We start from the raw sequence: 25796 nt of genomic DNA, 5'->3' as shown, positions 1-25796 counted from the left end.
TCTACAGCACATTTAACTGGACGGTCCCATTCCTTTCCTTCCTGGCCTGTTTGATACTGGCAGTTGCCACCATCACTTTGTATTTCATTCCACTGCGGTACATCATTTTAATCTGGGGTAAGTTTGGCACGGTCCTTTTGCTAGCAATCAATTCCAGGTAAGAACCAATTACTCATTTTTAAAGTGTGGCTATAAACTTTAAATGTGCTCTTGTTGGCAATTAAACATGAGATTAAGAAAAGTATTTGGGGAACAAAAACTTCCAGGACCTCCCTGAAAAGGCCAGTTACATGAATGATTAGCATAGATATTTATAGGCCTCTTGCATAATTGCAATCAAATAAAAATGTGATTGTGTATGCTATTTCCCTTTGGGCTTTCAGAGTCATAAATACTCTTGAATAATATACTGCTGTGGCCCAGTAACTTTCAGGAAACACTGTTTTTCAGAGTGAGCAAACACCTGCATCTTGCCCTTTATATTATGTAAAAGTAGATCTAGCCACACTGCTAGCCTGCTCCTGACACTTTATCTCCCCTGGAAGGAAAAAAATAACCTAACCCAATACTTAAATCCAGAAGCAGTGAGGTGAAAAGGAGGGACCCTCAGTGACTACCTAACCAGTGCCTGAAAGGAAAGAAAAAGCTATTATTTACCAGGGAAAATGGTGAGCCTATGTAAAGTTTAGGTGCTTTTAAAAAAAGTAGAAACAAAAATAGCAAACTGGAAATAAATTTCAGGACTTGATTTACTACTCAAGCTAGCAATTGGAAAAATTACAAGCAACTTTGTGAATATTTGTGTCTGTTGCTGGGTGGGCGCTGGGTTGATATAAGGAGAGTGCATTGCAGTTAATTAATTGGAGAAGCAATCAACCCTTTTCTGGAAGAATCTATCAATTCTGGTTTTCCATTGCTCAGCTCCTGTGACCACTGCTCAGTTCTTAACCATAGCTCCTTCTAGGGATCTTCAGATGTTAAGAGAGGTTCAGAGAGGTTCCAAATGTGGGTGACTGTGTTGAGATGCATTCATCTGTAAGCAAAAGCTGAAAGCCTGCAAATGCCAGGGTGAGGGGGAGCTGTAATATTTCTAAAACCATTAAATGTAGACTATTTCCAAAGAGAACCCAGGCAGAATCCTGCTGATGAGGAAGGCCAAACCTAGACATTCAGAAATGGGAAAAGTCATGGGAAAAATGGAATAACTCATAACATTTCAGAAATAGAATGATTTTGAGAGAGCATAATCCATTCATAATCCATTCTCTATTTTATCAGGAGATGAAAGTCCTATTACATAAAGTCTCTCTCCTTTGTAACAAGCCCTAGAAAAGGAAAAGATATTCTAACTCCCTCTTCAGGGGTCCATTTTAATACTTGATGACTCTTACTCTCGGAGAAAGTCGTCTCATATCCATGCTTAGTTTTTGTTTTTCTGTTGTGTTTTTCAGTTTCAGCACATTGGCCCATATTTGACCTTTAGGAAGGAGAGCATGGAGCTTTTCAGGGGCCCATTGATCAAGAAAGAATACATATTTTATAAAAGCATTTCCCTGAATACTCATATACTGAATGTTATCTGTATAGATTGAATAATCTCATTCTTTCTTGTTTTTCGTTAAGTGTTAGTTTCTCAATCCATTTGCTGATCACATTTAAAACACAGATCTTAAAACTGTTGTCTGACCCGAACAAGAACTTGATCCAGAATTACAACCATTTGGCCAGTGTTTTGCTCTTTTTTAAGTTGGTGTGAGTTGATGGTCAGCTTGTTAAACACTATTGCACATGATTTCTTCATCCTTCTGGTATATACTTGATTTGCTTTTCTGCATCTCTCCATCCAGAAAGAAGACTATACTATGTTTCTTCCTTAGCTTGTCAGTATTGGGATTCCAATCCATCTTTCAATTTACCCCACATCCCTTTGACTTCTGGTCTTATCCTCCAAGTTCTTGGCAGCTTTTCAACACCAACTTTTTGCATCTGCTTAATGAGACATTGTTCTATTTATTGTTCAACTTGTGGATGAAATTATGAAATAGCATGGAGTTTAAGATGCTCTCCTGGATGAAAATAACCCTTTGATCTTTATGTTCTGTGTCTCATTCTTTAGTTTTATGTTCTAGACAGAGGTTTATAGTTTATTGATGAGCTTACCATAGATAAGCCTTGACTTATCACATGATCTGTTGCCTCTTCTCATCATGTAAAACCTGCCATACCATCATGGAATATATTCTGCCATTCTGTTAGGACTTATTCTTTTCCAAGACAAGTTAGTTATTAGCTAGCACAGATCCAGGACTTTCCTTTGCACATCTCTTACATGATCGTATTCTTGGTAGAGAATTTATCATGTAGAAGAAGACAACTTTATACATCTTAAATTTCTAGTTTTCCTTTTAACCTTATTAAACATCAAAAGACTATTTCTTATCCTAAGTTACTTACTCATTTTCATTGAGTCCTGAAGTGGTAGATAAGATCCTTAAATTTTTGTGTGCAATGTTTCTTAACCTTTTGCAGCAAAATTTTTTAACTCTGTGTTCTGTATTTCTCTATTCTTTACATCCAAATAACATTTTTGTATAAGTATTTATTAAGTAGCACAATTATTTAACATAAGTCTATGAAAGCAGCCTAATTTCATGATGGCTGTGGGGAATATTCCTTGACTCACCAACTTTATTGTAAGGTTTTAAACAGTGAGATACTTTCTTTCCTCTTTAACTGTATAATTCCTAGTGCAGCTACATATAGGTAGTAGATCTTTAGTGGGTACTTGGCAAATATTTTATGAGTGGATGAGTCTGCAAGTTTAATACCTGTGATCTACATAGATGGCATTTTTTGAGCTCACCACCTCTCTTATTTGGGAGTGTAATTATGAAAATTAAGTTAGAAGTGATTTAAGAGGGATGTCTGGAATTTTCTCTAGAAAACTGTATCTATTGAATTTCGGTCATTTGTTTGTTGTATGTGTTTCTAGAAGACAAGGCACCTTTGAGGATTAGATCGCATGGAGGTTTTCTGTACCTTTTGAGAGGTTTCCCATATTCTTTCCATTCTGTTCTTCATCATAGATGCTCTAATTATACTTTTTCAGTTCTGATCTTAGCCACTTCTGATTTCCCAGGTAGATTACAAACTCCAAGCCAGATTTTGAGCTGCTTGAAAGAAACTGTGACTTATTTAACTTTGTACCTCCATTTGATAGTGCAATATATATCACATGGAAGACACTTAGTGTTTGATACAGGAGCAAGCAAGGACCCTCTGCCCCACCTCGCCCATCCCCACCAGTATTTTGCAGTTAGGGCTACATGCCAATCACTCAAAATGTTCTAATTCAGTTTCAAGTGTCTATTCCCTAGTGACCATATGTGCAAAGCAGCCATGTGATTTTTCCTCTCTCTTTCTCCAACTGATTTATTTTTTTAACCAGAGGGCTCATTCCAATCCACTGATCTATTCCATCTATCATCATTAAATGATACTGTCTTTCCCAAATGTTAATCCCTTGGTCTTTAAATCCCACTTTCTTTCTTCGTCTAAAAAAAAAAAAACAGATAAAAATTCACAGCAGATATGCTCTATCTGTATTGTTTAGGTTAAAAAATCTAAAGGTACATCTAGCATGCTACTGGAGAAACCCACAACTTCCAAATTTGTTATATAGTCACATACCTGCCAGTATAAAGACTCTTCCATCACCGCCTGCTTTGTTTTCTTGGCTTATTGACATCTACAGTAATGATGGTAGCTCCCTTCATTGTGGTGGAATTTCAGATTGTAGAATCCTCTTGCCTTTGTTGTCCAATGTGATTATCCCTTCAACCCAAGGAACTATATAATATAGGTCTTTATTATTCAAATTTTAATATAAGAAATCTAAGGCTCAGGGAGGTTAAGTAATTTGTCTGAAACTACAGCTAATAATCCATGGTGAGGCCAGAACTGGAACCCAGCTATTCTTGTTCCCAAACCCTTGTTCCTTGCCCAGTTGCCCTTTAAAGATGACCACAGGCTCTATGATCCCCTCTTGACCCTTGGTTTTACACGGTAGATAATATGGTGGAATTACTGACATTTGAGCCCGTGACATCTTAAAAAAACAAGGTGTGCTTTTGAAGCACACAGTCTGAGTTCCTTATAATTTTTATTCTAACAAAGTTTTTCAAACATAGACTGTCGGAGTGTTTTGTGAACTTCTTCTGCCCTTATTGGTGCATTTGAGCTACTGGGCAGGTTTATAATCTTCTCAGTGACTAAGAATGCAGTGTTTTGATCGGCTGTGATATTATCCCTGCCTGGCTGTTCGTTGTAAAGACTCCAGATGTGCACACTATATATAATTAACAATAGAAGATATATCTTTCCTCAATACATCTTTGTCTCCCTTCATCATTTTGCCTTGTCTGTTTTCTCTTGCCAGAAAGCCCATGCTACAATTAAATGTCTTTAGAATAACACAGTGGAGAGTATTTTAAAGGAACACTGGGGGAAATTTTAGCTAGAAACATGAAGCTGACTCTGGAGGTAGAGGGAAGAAAGGCATAAAGTGGCTTTGACTTGAGAAAAAGTGGGCTATTTGCAGGAAGTCTTCCCCAGCCCAGTCAACAAGCACCCTTGACTTATGAACATGGCCAGCTCCCCTTTGCCAAGCAAATGTGAACCCGACCCTCTCTAAAGAAACTACCAGGAGTTTGGCATTGCGTCAGGTGTAATGGCATGCCGAAAGTCCAGTTCTTAGATGAAGGCAAAATAATATTTAATGAGAGAAGAAAAAACATCAAACCTCTTCTCTGTTGTGGACTATTGAACAGGTAAATGTTACCTTGCCTTCAGAGTAAGAACCAGTCAGGGTACCACCAACGTGAACATTCATTCAGCATCATGGAGATTGACAAGGACTTCAGATATGGTCCTTAATAAACAAGCACTCTGTGGGCAAACTTCAGAAGGCCACCTTCTGCTTCTAAGACTCGGCACAAAGGGTTGACATTTAGTGAAAAGACCACGTTTATAAGCTCTGGCTACAGGCACACACACCTCCAAGAAGCTCCTAGGAGCAGAGTAGGAGACAAAAGCTGGTGGAGGGGCACCTCACTCTGAAGAGGGAACCGTGGGCAGAGCTTGTCCTGGACGTGCCCACGTGCCCAAGGTGCCTCCACCAGGACAACTTAAACGTCACACCCCCTTCTAATTACCGTTGTCCTAAATCAGTACCGACTTCATGGCCTAGCCAAACCCTCACACCAGTGCCACGGTCCATAAATTAAGCTAGCAACCACAGTAAGATAATTTTCCAATAATAACTTTTCACAGTTTCCTGCAGCATCAAAGTAAAATCAACATGTCAAGTTCTGTTCTGCAGTGAGAGAAGAGAAACCTGTGAAAATGAGTTGGACGGGGGGGGCGGGAGATAGATTTCTTGTGGGTTCTTTTTAACAACAGAAAAACAACTTCCACCCTCCACCTCCCGCTGCTAGGTTTGGTCCAGAGCTCCCAAGCAGAGACTTGTTTGGGCTAGTGAAGGCCTTTTCCCATCTGGGACATTCATTTTCCTAGCAGAGGAGGCTGTTAATCAGTGTCGTCCAAAAAACCAGTGAGCTCCACAGTTTTAGTGTGTGTTTCTGCCGCCCTGCTGATGGGATTGTAATGGGATTTTCATAGCTGAAGAGGGCAAAACCCCTCTCCAATGATCCCCCTTTCCTTCCTCCAAGAAAAGACATTTGTGAATGATTCCACATGACAGCAACGTGTGCATGACTTAAGGTCCAGTAATTGTTTTCACACTAATTTTTACTTGTGATTGCTTCCCTTCTCCCAGTCAGGTGAGTTTTTAAAGATTGATAGATGGATAGAGAGACATCAACAGACAGACAGAGATCTCCCGATATTTCTGTTTTTCAGGCATAAATAAATTTACTAAGAAGCTTAGAAATCCCTACGCCATCGACAATAATGAGCTACTAGACTTCCTCTCCAGAGTACCGTCTGATGTTCAAAAGGTATGTAATGAACGCTCACCCCCAACAGGGGCCCCGACCCCGAAGTCTGGCCTGCCCCAGAGCCAGAGGAGCACAGGGCTGTGCTTGTGTAAGTTATTGAGATAACGAATCAGAAAATCCTTAAAGAGGCCTGCCTTGCAAGGAGGTGGCAAGAAAACCTTTGTCCAGAAGCATGAGATGATTGGGGAAAATTATCCTGAAAAAGAGCTACTTAAGAATGATCTGGAACTCACACTGTGAGGCTGTAGTGTAGTGAGGTTTGTCCCTTTTCTGATCGTTTGCCTTCCCAAAGAGGATAAGATGGGCTCAGCGAGTAGGAGAGCATGAGATCCAGAGCTGGAGGAGGCTTGCTTATTTTCCTCCTCTTCCGGATGGCAGGCATTCTACGGGAAGTAGGGGGCAAGAGGATTACTCTTTTGATTCTTTTTTGCCCCGATTATCTCCTAGGCTACCCTCCTATCCCTTTCCCTTTGAAGACTTAAAGATGCTGAGGGCAAAGCCCCCACTTACTCTAATACACATAGAGGCAGAGACAGCATGCAATAATTTGAGATCAGTCAGAAGTATTATTCACAGGTAATGGTCACTTAGTCCAGCAGAGTCCCTTTTCTTTGGATACACAGAGGTTAACCAAGGCAACAATACCGCAAAGTCCATAGAACAGCCTAATTCAGGCCCCTGCAGATCAGACTGCTATAAATCCAGAGGCGGGAGGTCAGGCAAAGACCTCTCTAATGGAGAAGAGAAATCATAGAATAGGTAGATGGGGAGACCGTTGCATGAAATGCCATCATGACGATCAAAGACACAATCTTTTATTGTCTGAGAGAATCCCAAATCAAGTATCAATTTCTAGGCCACTGTACCGTAATTCATTTCCCAGCAGCTCCGGGTGGATTGCAGAGACGTAAGGCTGAAAGGCCCCGGAGTGTTTCTTTCCCCTTCATTCCCACTTATAGAGATTAAAAAAGACCTTGTGGGGCCTCCCTGGTGGCGCAGTGGTTGAGAGTCCGCCTGCCGATGCAGGGGATACGGGTTCGTGCCCCGGTCTGGGAGGATCCCATATGCCGCGGAGCGGCTGGGCCCGTGAGCCATGGCCGCTGGGCCTGCGCATCCGGAGCCTGCGCATCCGGAGCCTGTGCTCCGCAACGGGAGAGGCCACAACAGTGAGAGGCCCGCATACCGCAAAAAGAAAAAAAAAAAAAAAAAAAAAAAAAAGACCTTGTGATGCTTTATCTTTTAACCTTCATTTAATGATATAATTATCTATTAAAATGCATTCTATAAATATGAATTTCCTTGTCAACATTGCATTGCATGATTGTAAAATGGTAACTTGGCCCCTGTTTGTTTGGCCTTGAAGATTGGCAGGCGTGTCATCCCTTAGGGGACCTTCACAAGACACTCTAAAGAAAGCATGCTTTTTTCACGTATCTGCTTTCCACCAAGTGTAGCTCAGTTTATGTGATGGGGTAGGATGTCCTTGGGGAGTTTGGCACAAATACTCAAAATACTGAGCACATGTGGTCTGTAATACAATACTTTAAATAAAGCCATTCCACCATCAGCCTATCAAAGCCCACACACCAAAGCAATACAACTGCAACATACCATCACTTGAGTCACAATGTGAGTTTGTGCCTGCATCCTTGAAGAATGGAAATTCCCATCAAGCCCCCACTAAGGAGTATCTGTGCACAGTTTGGGCACCAGCCCTGAGCGAGGTCATCCAGTTGGATCTGGCGTGAATACAGAGGGGCACAACAAAAGAGCATTTGAGGAAGATGTACAGTAAGCTAGTAAGATCTCCGTGTATCTCCAAGAGCACTTGCTAATAACACAATAGACAGTTTGCCACTGGGGACTCCCCACGTGCTCATATTTGTCACAGATGTTTTAGCCATTACATTGTAAATGAAATTCATTTATAAGAGAAATCGTTATTAGTATGGGGCCAGCATTAATTTCAACATTTCTCCCCCCTCTGGCAAAAGAAATGTATGTAATTGGCAGAGATTTTTTTCCCCAAGATTTTAGATATTTCTAAATGAATAATTCTTAGTAAGTTGCTGTATCGTATACTAAGATAAACATTCCCAGGAGGCTGTTATTAAGCTCTTTTCTGGTTGAACATGGGCATACACAGAACTAAAACCATCTAGCAGTGCTGAGAGCAGGTAGAAACCCAGAAACCCATGCATCTCATTAGAAAAATCTGCTTTTAATATTTTGGTTTCAAGAAATGATGCATGACTCTTCAAATCCTTCCTGCAATTAATCCCTCCATGTTCCTGTGTTTAGAAAATGATTCATTACCTTTGAACCTTCCTTCCTTTGCCTTGGTGTGTCCTCGGGGAGCCATTAGCACACTGTGGTGAGCTAGGGTTACCTAACTGCCAGCGTCATGTCTGTCTGTTTTCACAGGTGCAGTATGCAGAGTTGAAGCCCGGCAGCAGCCAGAGCCCCCTTCGGAAGAAGCGCAGCGCACTCTAGGACACACACCGACTTTGGACGCCAGCACGCGATTCCGTGTTGGGTTGATAAGACCAATATTCTCTCTCGTTCAGTGGTATCCATTGTGTCAGTCTGAAATGCGTGCTGTGTGGAACCCTGTCTATATCTTCCCCCTTCTTCGTGGCACAGATGCACGCACATGTGTGTGCATCCATGTGCAGGGGTGTCCTGGTTGCATCTTGAGTCAGCCCAGCAAAAGGGAAAAACCCAGAGATGGTAAAAGACTAACATCCCTTCTCAAGTAGGAGATAAAGCAAGGCTTCCATGGGTCTGAGCACCCTCCTTGAGAACAGCCAGGAGGCCACTTGGATTTGAGCATGACTTTGAACTCGTTTTCACACATCTGACAGATTCTCATTAAGATTCAGTTATTTTCACTCCCCACCCCTACACTCCTTTCAGATGATTGTTCATGAGTCCATTTTTTTCTCTGAGTTAACAAGTCCTTGATAGATAGTCACCGTCCACCCAAATAATATATATTATAAATAGATTTTTAAAAATAATTACCAGGATTAGCCCAATTCTTTAGGGATCTTTCAGCCGTAATTACCAAAGACCTATATGTAAAATTTCAGTAAGCTCCTTGGTGCTGGATGCCAGCCTGCATCATGGTCCGTTGCTGGCAATGGATGCCCCAGGAAGGCCCCAAGGGATCATTCACCCAAAACCTGAAGGTTTCATGAAAGTATGTGGTTGCCTCAAATAGCCATTTCTTCTGACTTGACTTTTTGCTTATCTCCCAAATAAAATCTCAATATTATAGCTTGAGAAAGAGGGGGAGGGGAATGAATGAATGAATTCTGAGAAGTGTTTTGAAAGATAAAGGCTGAGCAGCAAGGGACCAATGTATGTGGCTGCTTATCTGATTGTCATACTCCCTTCATTTGCCTGCGTTTTTAAGAAAGTAAAAATGCTGTAGCAATCCAAATGGATCTTTTGTTCCTGAGCAAAATAGGCTACACATAATAAAAATACATCTCAGAACACCATTCCTAGAAAAGTACCACCCCAAAGTCTTTTTGAGTATATCAGTCTTCACCATTTCACCGTAACCCCCTCCAAGTAAAAATCCCAATTTTTATGCAGATATAAAATGTATACAAATACCTTTCTGTTCAAATAATATTTAAGTTGTAAAGACTGTATTTTGTTGACACATACTTTGTGCAGATTTATATATATATATATATATATATATATATATATATATATGTATTGTAAAGAAAAGTTGAGGTAAAAAGATCTAATAGTGAGTTTTACTGTTTTTTTTTTTCTCTCTCTCTCTGGGTTGTAATTTAATAATCTTCAAACAAAATGTTTATGAAAAATGCCAAAGATTCTAAACCTTATCATCCTGTGTCTGTTTTTCTTCATATTCTATCTTCCTGGGTTGCTTTCTGGCTGAGCCAGATTTCTGCATGATTTGATTTACTTCAAGTTAATGAAGCTGGCTGAAAAAGAACCTTGCAGAAATTATAAAAGCTCCAGTAAATCTCTGAGTTGTACATACAATAGATACCCAAGAACCTCTTTTGTTAAACCAGTTAATCTTCTGTGTAAACAATGCCTCATTGTCTCACTCCCAACTACCATCTAGTTTATCATAGTCTGTCATTTTGTAACGACCTAAGTCAGACATTTTTAAACAGACACGTGAGATCTGATCAGTCATTTGAATGGAAACTTTCAGCAGCAAAATAACCCCTTATTTGTTTAAAAGTGGAACCAATACTTTGTTGTTGTTCTCTTGCAATAGAATTTCAAAATGAAATAATTCGCCTGAAAAGAAGGCATCATTAGTTAGACTTATCTCTTCTGTAGTCCGACTGGAATTTTCAGCATTAAGTTTAGGACACAAACAGCAGCTGGGATGCAAGAGCAAGGACAGAAACAACCTTTAATAAACTGTATGGAAAACAATTGTTAATTGATTAAATAGGCATGGGATGTTAAAAATGAATGCTATCTGCAAGTGAAATGTTAAGATTCATACAAGTAGTCAAACTCGGATGAAAGATTCGGGGATGCTTTAGATAAAATTTATGGATTATGGTTTCACAGTGTGATAATTAAAGATAATTTAGTAGGAATGTTGAAGTCTGGCCAAGCTCTCCTGGTTCTCGTCTCAAACCTCACAACCCGTTTCCAGTCCTGCTTGGTGTCTTACAGGCATCTCTTCCTCAGCAGTTCAGAAATTCAGCATTATCTTTCCCTCCATGTGTTCAGGACCCCTAACCCCACAGTCTCCTTCTAGCTTTGTTATTCCCCTTATTGGCACAGGCATCTTATGGGCTGGGAGGCCCTTGGCATTCCTTTTTTTATTCCTCATGCTTTTATCACCATCTCCCAACCCATAAAATCTGGTAGATCAGTGTTGACACATTATCTTGTCCGTTTATGTTTTGTACATTGCCAATCGCGACCACCCAAGCCACCGCCGAAGCTGAGGGCTCTGTAACCTCTCACAAGTCAAGGTAATGGTGCCAATTACATTATGCCAGGTCAATATTCATTCAGATTATTCTTTTCCCTGTAAATACTTTCTCCCCAGTTTCTATCCAAATTAATTCTACCCTCCTTCAGAACTTTCAGAAGTCTCCTGCCCACATTGGCTTTCTTAGTTCCTTGGCTGGATTAGAGTCCACCTTTCTCTTTTGCACCCCGACATCTTAGATATCTTTCTGGCATCTGCCGTATTCTGCCACTGCTCATAATTACCAGAGGCCTTGACTTCCACTTCGCTCCACTGGATAGCCCATCCTATCTGGCATCTAATAGTCACTCAGAAAATATATGATTAACTGACCAGGTCATAGAGAACATTTCTTTCTCTGCCCTTTCATGTGTGATTCTCAGAACAGAGGCCTGAGCTGGATAAATTAGTGTGGTCAATCCCAGGAAATAATATCTTGCATTAAGTGCACACCTCATATTATGTGATATTACTTATAAGCTCTGGCCATGTTGATTATAAACTTCTAAATTAAACAGTGTCATATTTGGAGAAGTCCTTACCTACATGTCAAAGGAAAATATAATGTTTATTTGTAGGTGGTAAAACAATTTTTGATTCTTATTATTTATCACTGAACAAACATATATTGAATGTTGATGATATACTTGAACAAAACAGAGTACATTCCCTTGGTAGAGCCAGACATTAAACAGATATTTTCAAGCAATGGCATGACATTCTCAGATTCAGCTTTTAAAGAGATCATTCTGACTGCAGTGGGTACACAAGCAATTACGAATGACCAGAGAAGAGCCAGTTGTAGAGCTCCTGATAAGTTGATGTTTGCCTGGACTTTCAAATAAGGGCACTGGAAAAAGAAACACATATAAGTGAAATCAGAGAATGGTTAATAGATTAAAGTGAGCAGGACTTCACAGTTGCTTGACTATGGAGTGAGGGAGAGAGTAGATCAAGGATGGCACTCAGTCCTCTTGTCTCTGGGTCTGGAAAGATCATCTTGCCTTTTACCAAGAGAGGATTGTAAGAGCAGCCAGGGGAAGAACTGCAGGAGCCCAATTTTAGATGGCGTTGAATTTGGGATGCTTGAGAAGCCTCCAAACGGGGATGTCTATGAGGTGACTGAAATGGAGCTAAAAGAAATACACTGTACTTGAGAGAGATACATTTAAGGGCCAACAGTCATAGAAGATGAATGAAGCTACATGCTTTAAGAGATTGAACTCGGGCTTCCCTGGTGGCGCAGTGGTTGAGAGTCCACCTGCCGATGCAGGGGACACGGGTTCGTGCCCCGGTCCGGGAGGATCCCACATGCCACGGAGCGGCTGGGCCCGTGAGCCATGGCCGCTGAGCCTGCGCGTCTGGAGCCTGTGCTCCGCAACGGGAGAGGCCACAACAGTGAGAGGCTCGCGTACCGCAAAAAAAAAAAAAAGATTGAACTCAACACACACACACACACATATATATATAAAGATTAGTCAGCTAAGACTGTAAATAGAATTAAATAGGAAAGCAGTAAGCATGTGCTGTCATAGAATTCAAGGATAGAGCATGTTTCCAGAAAGGTGTGGTCAGTAGTGCTAAATGCCACTGTGATCACATAGATTGAGGACAGAATGATGACCTTAATGACATGGCAGTTTGGGAGGACCTTGGCAACGAGTCATTTCAGGGGAGCAGTAGGAGTAGAAAAGATTGGGGTTGAGACGTGAGTGGATGTCAGAACATGGAGACTGAATGGAGGTAACTTTGCAAATTTCCACTGGAGGGAGATGGGGGAGAGAGGGCAGAGATTGGGAATGAAAGAAGGGCTACAGGATGATTGTAGTAAGAGAAAAAATTAGATGTGTCATGAACTCAGTGTATACCCATCAGCTACAAAAAATTCTTCATGAGTATGAGATGGCTTAACTATATTCATTATTTCAAATTATATTCTGTCAAAACCCATCTCATTTATGTAGTCTTAATCTAACTTTTATGGCAACAGAATGGTTGAAAAATCGAAATAGACTATTCTCTGAAAATATAATGAGTAGTCAATTGAAAATTGAATAAAAGTTGAAGGGTGACTTCTCAAGAATGGCTTAAAGCACATTACCTCTTTATATAGGTCTCTTTGTATAAAACCTGCCATTCTGTTCTGGCATTTTAATGTAATAATTTACACAGGAAAATGGATACTCAAGCACATCAGAACAGTTAACATTTTATAGCACTTAGCAAATGCCAGATACTTTCTAGGTGCTTTAGATGTAATAACACACTTAATAATTTTTTGAAAAGCAACTATGATATTCCTTCTAAATAATTATTTTTTAAAAAAACAACACTGATCTTATACAAACTCTCCTAGAAAACAGCAAAAAAGATTACACTCTTCTACACATTTTATGAGGCCAGGATAATCTTCATCCCCAAACCCAACAAGATGATACAAGAATGGAAAATTACCAAAATCCCTTATGAATAAATGTAAAATTATGAAAGATATATAAGCCTCTACACTGAAGAAAATGAATGAAAGGAAGAAGATATACAAATGATGGGGTTCATGGATTAGAAGTTCAATATATTAGGATGTCAGTAGATTGAATGTAAGCCTGGTAAAAATTAGAGGTTTTTTTTTTTTTTTGCAGAAATTAATCAGCTGACTCTAAAATGTATATGGAAATACAAGAGTTCAAGAATAGTCAAAGCAATCTTACAGGTAGTAACTCTAGCAGATGTCCAGATGTATTACAAAGCTATTGTAACTAAGACAATGTGGTATTGGCACAAGCGTGGACAAATATGTCAAAGAAGTAGAAAAGACCAGAAGCAGACCCACACATATTTGGTAACCTGTGACCTAATTTATGTCAAAGGTAACATATTTGCAATGCATAGGGAAAAGACCTTTTTGGAAAAATGATGCTGGGTTATTTTAGTATCCATGTGGATAAAATGAATCTTGACCTCTTCCATATATAATTTACAAGAATCAATTCCATATGAGTTTTCAGGTCCAAAAGTGGATGGCAAACTAAAGATTTCAGAAAAAGACATAGGAAAATATTTTCACATCTATGTGATAAGCAAAAAGATTTCTTAAACTGGAGACAAGATGCTAATCATAAAGGGAAAATACTATTAAGTTGTTGATCATTACAATTAATCTTTTCCTCAAAAAATATGACTGAGTGTAAAGATAAGCCACAAAGTGGGAGAAGATATGCAATCTCTATATGTAAACTGACAAAGGATTCTTATCCGGAATACGTAAAGAATTTCTACAATGAAAAGGCTGACAACCCAGTAGAAAAATGGGCAAAAGACTTGAACAGGCATTGTACAAATGAGCCTATCCAAATGGCCAGCAAATATATAAAAAGGTGCTTAACATCATTAGTCATCAGGCAAATGGAAACTGAAATCACAAAATGATACAATTGCACAAAGCCAGAATAACTAAAGTAAGAAAGTCAATATTAAGCATTATCAAGAATATGGGGAAAAAATTCTCATACTTGCTGGTGGGTGGGAACATAAATTGGTACGACCACTTTGGAAAACTGGTTGTCAGTATCTATTAAAGTTGGCTCTATGAATACCCTATGACCCTTCCCCCAGGTTTACTCTTAGGTTTATAACCAATAGATATGTGCATGTCAATAAAAGGCATGCCCGAGAATATCTGTAGCGGCGCTACTTGTATAATTCCAAACTGGAAACAGTATAGATAGATAGATAGATAGATAGATAGATACCCATCAATCGCTGGGTTGATCAGTAAATTGTGACTCTACAAAGGAATACATAGAGAAATGAAATGAAAAACTGTTACATGGAACAACATGGACAAATTTCACAAACAATGTTGAGCAAAAGGAACAAGACAGATGCACAGATAAATGCAATGTATGATTTCATTTATGTCAAGTTCAAAAACAGGGAGAATACAGTCTATGGTGTTATAAGTCAGGAGGCTGTGGGCATAGTGACTAAAAGAATCTGAGTGGGCTCCTGGGATGATGGTAATGGTCAGTTGTTTTGGTTTGGACTCTAGTTACATGAACTTGTTCACTTTGTGAAATTCCCTGAACTTAAGACTAATGTAATTTCCTGCATGTTTCCTAAAAAAAAAGAAAAACGATGAAGCATGACAATTTTATCCCTAATTTACAATGAAAGAAACCAAGACCAATCACTGTTAAGTATTTTAAACATGAAAAGAGAGAACACCTTCAAATAAACCTTTAAAATTGTGTAAGAGTTGGGAGTCACTTTAAATGATAAACCCAAAGAAGGCAGTTCTTACATAATCTTATTGCCTTTGAGTGTTCGATTTCATGTTAAATCAACCATCAGTTTTAAAAAATCTTTATTATCAGGAGTACTAAAAATGACTTCTAACTGATTACATGATGAAGCATTAAGAAGTTGCTTTGCATGAGCAAACTGACCCATAAAACCTCAGGATCCTAAGTGTTCTAGAAATTTTTAACTTTTTACAGTTTATACTTAGGTTCACTGAGCCTGGCATCCTAGGACAACATCTCTCACATGAGTTATTTTTTTTCCCTTTTCACATATTAAAGCTTGTAGAGCAAAAAGGTGATGGAATTTTTGTGGTCCTGAGAAAGGTTATGTGTCTTCTCTCCCATGGGAAGAAATAGAGATAGATGATGATAGATAATAGATAGATAGATAGATAGATATAGATAGATAGATAGATGATAGGTGATGGATAGATGATAAATGGATGATAGAGATAGACGATAGATATAAATATAGATGATATAGATGAGAGTGTATGTATATACATATATATGCATATATATATATATATAGCTGAAGTGAAAAGTTTACCTTCTTAGGCTCAGTAGTTGGAGGCCTACAAATTAAACTCAACTAACAGATAAACAAGAGAAAGAACAGATTTTAACCAGGTAAGGGAGTTCACAAAGAAATGTGACTCAAAGAGGGTGGTTGAATTTGGGACTTAAACACCATCTTAAGAGACGAAGGGAAGGAGGAGAAGGGCATGTAAAATGGGAAGACAAATAACTTGTTAGAGGGGAGAAGGGAGGAATAGCACATGGGAAAACAGATGACTTTTAGGAAAATTAGATGGGCCCTTAGGAGACCAGACGGATGGGAGATAGAATAGTTTTTTGGCAATCAATGTCTCTATAAGTGTGGTGCCTTTTCATTGTCCCTGGTGATAAGAGTCAACCTTCCTAGGTTGCTCTTTGGCAGGGGATTTAAAACAACTGAGTTCTTTTGGGAGGCTCTGCTTTCAGTCAGATAAAGGAGTTCAGAAAAAAAAAATCATCTGTTGATTCTCAAATGTCTTCAGCTCAAAATAATTTTTATGTCACAATGGTATATTCTGTACTCCTTCAATATGTATATACGTACACATGTATAGTCGTATGTTTTTGTGAAATTTCACATATCTCCAAAAATTGATCCAAAGACTCCGATTAAGAACCCAAGAACTGTGTTTTCAGGTAAAACATTAGAAGTTTGTCTCTTGCTGCATTTGAAACCTCAGGGTGCAGGGTGTGTTTTTCTAGGAGCCCAATGTCAGTAGCCTGCTCATTGCCAGAATCTGACTCATTTATTTCTGATCCAGCTTTTCTCTGGGAAATGTTTTATTAAGCTAGTCTTTATAAGCTGAAAAATCCTAAAATTTCAGTTGGTTTTCCATTCCCTTAATTCATTACAATAATACATACAAGCTTCTACCCTCCATGTATTTTCATTATCAGATCAAAACAACTGGTTGGAAAAGTGAAAACACATGAAATCATTTGTTTAACTGCATAATAAATAGCTGCCATAACTGACTCAGTATGCATCTACCCAATAAATGCTTGCTGTGAGTTTGTTTTTGTTTGGGCATTTTTATCCCCAAAAGGCCTGCACAAGCCAGAGCAGTGGTCCAGCCAAGCAAAGTTAACAGGGACAAGTGGAACGCTCCTGGCACAGTGAAGGGAGACGGCAGGTTGGTTTTATTTAGTCGAGGCCTGAATCACCTGTATGTTACGTAGACTCTATGTTGGGCTGCACCCAGGCAGAAACTGGAGGTTGCTGGACGCGAATCTGGTATAAGAAGTGGGAGGCTTTGATTTGCATTTTTCTAATGATTAGTGATGTCGAACATCCTTTCATGTGTTTGTTGGCAAGCTGTATATCTTCTTCAGAGAAATGTCTATTTAGGTCTTCTGCCCATTTTTGAATTGGGTTGTTTGTTTTTTTGATATTGAACTGCATGAGCTACTTGTGTATTTTGGAGATTAATCCTTTGTCAGTTGCTTGGTTTGCAAATATTTTCTCCCATTCTGAGGGTTGTCTTTTCATCTTGTTTATGGTTTCCTTTGCTGTGCAAAAGCTTTTAAGTTTCGTTAGATACCATTTGTTTATTTTTGTTTTTATGTCCATTTCTCTAGGAGGTGGGTCAAAAGGGATCTTGCTGTGATTTATGTCATAGAGTGTTCTGCCTATGTGTTCCTCTAAGAGTTTGATAGTGTCTGGCCTTACATTTAGGTCTTTAATCCATTTTGAGTTTATTTTTGTGTATGGTGTTAGGGAGTGTTCTAATTTCATTCTTTTACATGTAGCTGTCCAGTTTTCCAAGCACCACTTATTGAAGAGCTTGTCTTTTCCCCATTGTATATTCTTGCACTGGTCAGAATGGCCATCATCAAAAAAATCTACAAACAAGGACTTCCCTGGTGGTGCAGTGGTTAGGAATCCACCTGCTGATGCAGGGGACATGGGTTCGAGCTCTGGTCCAGGAAGATCCCACATGCTGCGGAGCAACTAAGCCCGTGCGCCACAACTACTGACGCCCGCGCGCCTAGAGCCCATGCTCTGCAACAAGATAAGCCAACACAATGAGAAGCCAGCACATCACAACGAAGAGTAGCCCCCACTCGCTGCAACTGGAGAAGGGCCTTGCACAGCAAGGAAGACCCAATGCAGCCAAAAATAAAAAATAAATTAAAAAATTTAAAAAAATTCTACAAACAGTAAATACTGGAGAGGGTGTGGAGAAAGGGAACCCTCTTGCACTGTTGGTGGGAATGTAAATTGCTACAGCCAATATGGAGAACAGTATGGAGGTTTCTTAAAAAACAAAAACTGGAACTACCATATGACCCAGCAATCGCACTAGTGGGCATATACCCTGAGAAAACCATAATTCAAAAAGAGACATGTACCACAATGTTTATTGCAGCACTATATACAATAGCCAGGACATGGAAGCAACCTAAGTGTCCATCGACAGTTGAATGGATAAAGAGGATGTGACACATATATACAATGGAATATTACTCAGCCATAAAAAGCAACGAAATTGAGTTATTTGTGGTGAGGTGGATGGACCTGGAGTCTGTCATACAGAGTGAAGTAAGTCAGAAAGAGGAAAACAAATACCGTATGCTAACACATATATATGGAATCTAAAAAAAAAAAAAGAATGGTTCTGAAGAACCAAGGGGCAGGGCAGGAATAAAGACACAGACGTAGAGAATGGACTTGAGGACACGGGGAGGGGGAAGGGTAGGCTGGGATGAAGTGATAGAGTGGCATGGACTTATATACACTACCAAATGTAAAATAAATAGCTAGTGGGAAGCAGTCACATAGCTCAGGGAGATCAGCTCAGTGCTTTGTGACCACCTAGACGGTTGGGCTAGGGAAGGTGGGAGGGAGATGCAAGAGGGGGGGGATATGAGAATATATGTGTACGTATAGCTTATTCACTTTGTTATACAGCAGAAACTAACACAACATTGTAAAGAATTATACTCCAACAAAGATGTTAAAAAAATAAAACATTAAAAAAATAAAAGACTGATGTACTAAAATTGGAATGATACAGAGATTAGCACAGCCCCTGTGAAGGATGGCATGCAAATTTGTGAAGCATTCCATAGTTTTTAACAATAACATTTGTGAAATAACAAAAAAAAATAAGTTAAATATGACTTCAACTTTTAAAAAATAGTGAAATACTGCACAACGGAAATAAGATTTCAAAGGAATTTTGAAAACGATGAAATACGTATTGAGTGCCTACTACATGCATAGGAGATATAATGACTTCATGTTTTCTTGTGTGTATTGCTATAGTACCCAGACATCAAAACCAGTGCCAGTATTTCAATTCAATTCTTCTTTTAAAGTATTTCAAATATTCTACAAAAAGCTTTATTTTAATTTTTACCCTAGAGATATTTTCCTATTAATGTGCCTGGCAGCAGTTGACCAGTCAGATAAAAACTCCTTTTGATGTAAGTTTTTAAGTTAGTAGGATATTTCCAAATTGGTAGAAATACTAATTAGGAAATACTCCAGTTTGAGAAATTGTGAAATTAATAAAACTTTCTTGCTTCTGATTAAAAAAAAAAAGAAGAAGTGGGCTGCACTGCCTCTGACTTTGAGAAAGTGTCAGACATCAATGGCCAGGGACAGGTTCTCTGGTCATGCAGCGCCATAACCCTGACAGAGCTGTGCTTACTAGGGGAAGGACACAGGTACCTGTTGTCCCAACTCTGAAACTTTTGTCCTTGAGTATGTATACTGATGCCCTCAGGTGCATCAACTTTTTCCCCAGGGAATTTAGAAGTGCAAGTGCTACCTGGCTTAATGCTCTGAGTAGAAAAAAAGCCCCTATCATATAAAAATAATATTTCTTCTTTTTCATATTGTCTGTACTGTGTGTGTGTGTGTGTGTGTGTATATATATATATATATATATATACTATATATATTCCATTTTAAAATTACCTGAAATGTTTGTGCTGAATATTCTTTTCTCTTCCAAAGCATTAATAAAGATGCTAAAACAGGTCAGCACATAACATTGATCCCTTCAGACCACTGATCAGACACTTCTTTTAAACTAGATCCAGGAGCATTTATCACTATTAAGGCCTTAAAAAGTAATTGGATTCAACTAATCAGTCTGTATTTTTTTTCCAGCAAATTAAGCTGAAAATTGGAGCTTTGTGAAATACCACTGAATCTTCTATACTGATTTTAAATAGCAAACAGAACTTAGGACCTTTTTCCAGATAACCCCTCTCACTCAATGCTCTCAAGTTTAAGCTTCATAATTTATAGTAGTATATTTGCTTTTAAAACTCTGAGCCGTTACAATCATCGCAGTCGCTACTATTTATTGATGGTCATTTATATTCAAGGCACTTTGAAATCATAGTTTTAGTCAATTACAAAGATGTTTTGCATAATTAGCAGGGTCTGTCTAGGCTTAAGGTTTTGATCTGTGCTTCAGTTCTTGATATTACATGAACCACTTTGAAAGAGTCATGGTTAGGAGGTTGTGGGGAGGTGAATACTCTAAGGTCTGAGACATTTTAGAACTATTGACTTTTGAATGATAAGGTCTCCTGACAGCTCTTTCCCATGTTTCTTATAAATGGTAACTTGGTCAAGCTGTCCATTCCTATCAAGTATTCACATTGACTGTTCCTGTGAAATATTTCCAAATGAATAGTGTCTCATTCATTTAATAATTAATGCCCCCTTTTCTCCTAACCCTTAGACTTCAGCCTAGATTTTGATTATTCATAGTCCTGTGGAACATGAATGCAATGCACATGGGGTCCTAAAAGTTGCCATTATACACTAATATGTATAAAATAGATAATTAATAAGAACCTGCTGTATAAAAAAATAAAATAAAATTCAAAAACAAAAAGTTTTAAACCTTATTATATTGCACTTCTCTCCCAATATCCTGATAAGCTATACAATTGTTACCTCATTTAATCTGTGTTTCACTCACTTTCTCTCTTTTACAGCTGTCAATTCTCTAACTCAAAGATGGCAAAGATTTTACATGTCCTAAAACAGGCAATTTAAAAGGGGGGATTTAAAAACTCAGAGGGCTGGTTGAGCCCAGATTTGGACTATATCGAAATGAAAACCAGTTCCCTTCCTCCAACTGCATTTCATTAACATTTGATTGTTATTGGCTTGGGTGACCTCAGTGACCTGGAGCTAGAAAGAGAGAGGTTCAAGTCCAAGATTGGGTACTATGGTGGTAACTTACTGTATGTCTGGGCAACACACTAATCTTCCTGGAGCCCCAATTTCTTCTTTTCTAGATTAGAAATAATAGCACCCAAATTAAAAGATTTTGAATAAAGAATATAAATACTCAGCAGTGTCAGGCACACACTCTTTGTTTTTATTAAATTAAGATATATATGTGTGTGTGTATATATATGCAGAAAAGTGCATATATCAAGTGCACTGTTTGATGAATCTTTACTAATTGAATATCATTATGAAACCAGCACCCAGGTCAGGGAACATGACATTACCAGCGCCCCAGAAGCCTCTCCTGTGCCTCTTTTCATTCTACCCCTCAAGGGTACATGCACGTTTTCTCAAATTTGGCACTATTTGTATTTGGAGCCGGATACTCCTTTGATGCAGAGCAATGGCAGCGTAATGTTTAGCAGAATCCCTGGCTTCTGACAATTAGATGCCTGTAGTACCTCCCAATCCTGCCAAAATATGACCATCAAAGATGTCTGTGGGGCTTCCCTGGTGATGCAGTGGTTGAGAATCTGCCTGCCAATGCAGGGGACACGGGTTCGAGCCGTGTCTGGGAAGATCCCACATGCTGCGGAGCAGCTAGGCTCGTGTGCCACAACTACTGAGCCTGTGCGTCTGGAGCCTGTGCTCCACAACAGGAGAGGCCGCGATAGATAGAGGCCCGTGCACCGTGATGAAGAGTAGCCCCCACTCGCTGCAACTAGAGAAAGCCCTCACACAGAAACAAAGACCCAACACAGCTAAAAATAAATAAATAAAATACTGAATACATAACTACTTAAAAAAAAAAAAGATGTCTCTAGTTATTGTCAAATTTTGGGGGGGTGGGTTGGGGTGAGGCAGAATGTCCCCCAGGTGAGAACCTCTGCTATATACTATTCTTTATACCACTAGGAACTAAGTCCTGAGGGTCACCTCCTGTGTGAGCTGTCACTTGTTCTCCTCTGTCTTCCCTCCTCTGTGGAGACTCATGCAGTTGAGAGAAACTTCTGAGTACCAAATACTACCAAGTATGTACACTGCTTAGGAGTTCTGAAATCCACATCCTCCTGGGGCCTGGGGCTCCAAATGCCTTCTTTTCCCATTTCTTCCTAGCTCCTACCAATTTTTGCTAGTAGAAGTGTAAATTAGTTCATCCACTCTGGGAAACTGTTGGCAGTATTTATAGGGATTTATTAAGCTGTACATATGTGTACCCTATGACTACCCCATTTTGAGTATTTACTTAATCATTTACATCTGGCCTTTCCCAAAAAGAGATCTGAAGTAATTTACAACAGACAACATTAACATATTAATTAACCTGTATATTTTAGTGGAGTATTACAGCTGAAAATAAGAAAAATTATTTCCTTGATTTGTACTACAAGAAAGCTGGGGAGTTCAAGATGAAGATTAATATTAGTATTAATTGTTTTGTAATAAACATTCTTGTTTAAAATTTGAATCAGATTCCAAATAAGTTCACATATTTCATTGTTAATATATCTCTGAAATCACTTTTAAGCTTGTATGTTTCCAATCTGTATTTTTTGTCTCAATTTATTAGTTAAAGAAACTGATTTTTTGTCCTGTAAATCTTCTGATCATCTGAATTTAAATGATTGCATCCCCATGGTGTCATTTAATATGTTCTCTGTCCTCTGTTCTCTGTAAGTAGTAATTGGAAAGAGGTGTTCTCAGATACAGTTTGTAGTATAAGGCCCTGACAATTAGCTTTTTGGATTGTAATGTAAGTGCCTGACATTAAAGGCATCCATTTCAAAGACATTCATCTTGAATGAACACATTGTCAACTAGCCATTATGTAAAGAGCCAGGCCACCCCACCCGTGAAGTTCTCCTTCCAGAAAGTCCTGGCTGACCTAGATAACTGACCTTTTTGGTGACCCTGCTTTTCCTTTCTTCTACTTTAATTCCCATTCTTATGGTTTAAATTCACCAATAAATAGTGAACCCACAAAACCCTAAGCACTCCACCCTTGACCCCAGTAAAGGCACAACTTCAAGGTCCATGCTTTCTTTCTCTCTCTCTCTCTCTCTCCCCCCATGACCTTGTTGTATAGCCCCAGGCATGCTGTGTACCCTCCAGGACCTGTGAGTAATAAATCTTGTTCATTTCAAAGTTCCCTGATGGTTGTCGCTGAGGTGTCTGCAGGCATCTTGCAATCAGAATAAGAATCACAAGGGCTGCTCCAGCCACTGCATTCAAAATGTCAGTGGGGACTCAAGATGGGCCAAGTTGAATGCTCCCAGATATTCCTAGCTGATAGCATTACTATTGATAGGCTGAGACAGAAACAAAATAAGGTTTGATAATTTTTGATGCTATTTCATAGTGCTGCTATACTGTGCCATCAAGAGGCATATAATGTTGGCAATGAATGAAGTCTAGATCCATTACTTCATTAGGACTACAATATAGGAATATTTTACATTTAGTGTTTCTCCTTATTCATCAGCTTATACTTCAAAAGAAGGAAATTCAAGTTTTTTTCCCTTTATTTACCAGATTTTAAAATAAAGATTTATTCACATTATCCATTCACATCTACTGTTGATCAATTAGGTTTTTTGTCTCTATGAACCAATGGATTTAAACATTTTTAAATGTTTCAAATTATTGCCATTATTATCCTTATAGACAAAGTGTCAATGAGGTCTCTTTAAGTTGGCTTCTGATTCCTTTTGACATGATCTTAGTACTTTTTGATAGTTTTCTTGGTATCTGATATGATGAGATGCATGAAACTCATTGTGCACCTACCTTACTGAGGATTTAGAATCAGCCATTTCTCCCAAGAGCACTGGGTTTTTTTAGTGGGAAATGGTATTTCAAGACCACAGTCTGGGTGCCTTACCAGCATTCTCTAGAGAAAAAGAACTAATAGGATATGTGTGTGTGTGTGTAAAGATAATGAATTGGCCCACACAATTATGGAGGCTGGTAAGTCTCAAATCCACAGGGTGAGCCAGCAAGCTGGTGACCCGGAGGACCAATAATGGAGTTCTAGTTCAGAGGCTGGCAGGCTTAAATCCCAGAAAGAATTATGTTTCAGTTCCAGTCTGAAGACAGGAAAAAAGCCCATGTCCCAGTTCAAAGGCACTGAAGTAGAAAATCCTTTCTTACTCAGGGAAGGAGAACCTTTTTTTTTTTTTTTTTTTCATTCAGGCCTTCAACAGATTAAATGAGGCCCACCCACATTAGGGAGAGCAATCTGCTTTACACTGTCTACCAGTTTAAAGGTTAATCTTATCCCAAAATATCCTCACAGAAACACCCAAAATAATGTTTGATCAAATATCTGGGTGCCCTGTGGCCCAGTCAGATGACATGTAAAATCAAGCATCACACGGGGTGCTAAAAGTGCTGAGTACAACTGAGTTTCTCATTGTTTCTAGCTCTTTTCAATACATGATAAATTCATGCTGATACTTCCAGCTACAGGGTTTTGACTTAAATTCTTTAATCTTACTTCTATGTCTTATTTGCCTATATGGAGAATTCCAGTTTTCAATTAAACCTAATGTAAATTAGGATATTACAGAATTAAGCATGTTCTTTATCCCAGAACACAATCACAGCAGTCTCAGAATAACAATACCAGCACTACCACTAATAATATTATTACAGGTAATTATTTATTTATGTAGATTTTTTGTAGTTCTTCAAATGATTGTCTTTAAGTCACATAGAATGGTTCTTCTCTGGAATTATGCCACCGATTGCATACATATGTAAGTTAATTTGTTTTATTTGTTTTTAGGGATTGCTTTTTAAAATTTAATTTGGTTTTATAATTGGTAAAATAGTTACTCTCCTCCAAAGTCAAATCTATGAAGTATTATCACCTTCCCCCCAAAGTAACTTTTTTTCTCCTTCCATCACATTAGTTGTATTAAAATTTTTTTTAACATAAGCACACACACACACATATGTTAGCATATGTGCTACTTAGAGAATTAGTATCCTACTAAAACACTTTTATCCAACTTACTTTTTACACTGAACAACATGTTCTGGAAAGCACTCCATTGCAGTATATAAATATGATCCTCATTCTGTTTTGCACCTGTGGATGTAGCAAGTAATACTTATTTAGTTCTTTCCATTTATTGCTTTTACCATTGACCTTGCAATGAATTGTTTTGCACATCTTTCTTTATAATTTTACCAGTGTTTCCTCCTAGATGTTGAATTGGTCAAAAGGTAAATATATAGGTAATTTTGCTAACAACTGCTAAATCCTTTTCTGTAGAGCTTTTCAATTTTACATTCTCCCAAATAAGGTTTGAGAATGCTTGCTTCCCCCAGGCTCACCAGCCCAGTAGAGTGACAAACTTTTGAATTTTTCTAATCTGATAAGTGAAAAATGATATTTTAATGTAGTTTTAATTTGCATTTCTCTTATTGTGAGAAATGCTTTTCATATGTTGAATATCTATTTGCATTTCTTTTTCTGTGAATTTTCTGATCATTTCTCTAGCCCATTTTCATACAGAGATGTTGGTGTTTTTTATATTTTTAGAAATTAATTATACAGGAATATTAACCCTTCATCTGTGATATAAGTTGCAAATATTTTTCCAAGTTTGTCATTTTTTAAACTCTAATTATAGTGTCTTTCACCAAAAAAAAATGTTTTAGTGTTTGTATTTTTTTAATAAAATCATTTTATCTATATTTTTCCATATTGTTGCCAGACT

The 25796-nt window shown here is 38.5% G+C and overlaps 1 protein-coding gene across 5 annotated transcripts in view; it reads left to right on the top strand.

Annotated features, from left to right (window-relative positions):
• MCTP2 (multiple C2 and transmembrane domain containing 2) overlaps nucleotides 1-10609 on the top strand; it is a gene marked incomplete at its 3' end in the record, with an annotated part of 246209 nt that extends 235600 nt beyond the window's left edge. For 4 of the 5 annotated variants that reach the window (XM_081228580.1, XM_081228577.1, XM_081228578.1 and 1 more), the window contains 2 exons: nucleotides 8-117; nucleotides 5920-6122. In XM_081228580.1, coding sequence (XP_081084706.1) covers nucleotides 8-117; nucleotides 5920-6122 — 313 coding nt within the window. Of the gene's footprint in view, nucleotides 1-7; nucleotides 118-5919; nucleotides 6123-8441 lie in introns of those variants that run through there. The other variant, XM_081228579.1, reaches the window with a different exon arrangement.
• Nucleotides 10610-25796: the final 15187 nt, after the last annotated feature.

Source organism: Mesoplodon bidens (genome assembly GCF_964165515.1).
Source record: "Mesoplodon bidens genome assembly, chromosome: 3".
In the NCBI taxonomy this organism is placed as follows: domain Eukaryota; kingdom Metazoa; phylum Chordata; class Mammalia; order Artiodactyla; family Ziphiidae; genus Mesoplodon; species Mesoplodon bidens.
The sequence above is the reverse complement of the archived record's forward strand: the minus strand, read 5'-3'. Positions and strand labels throughout refer to the sequence as shown.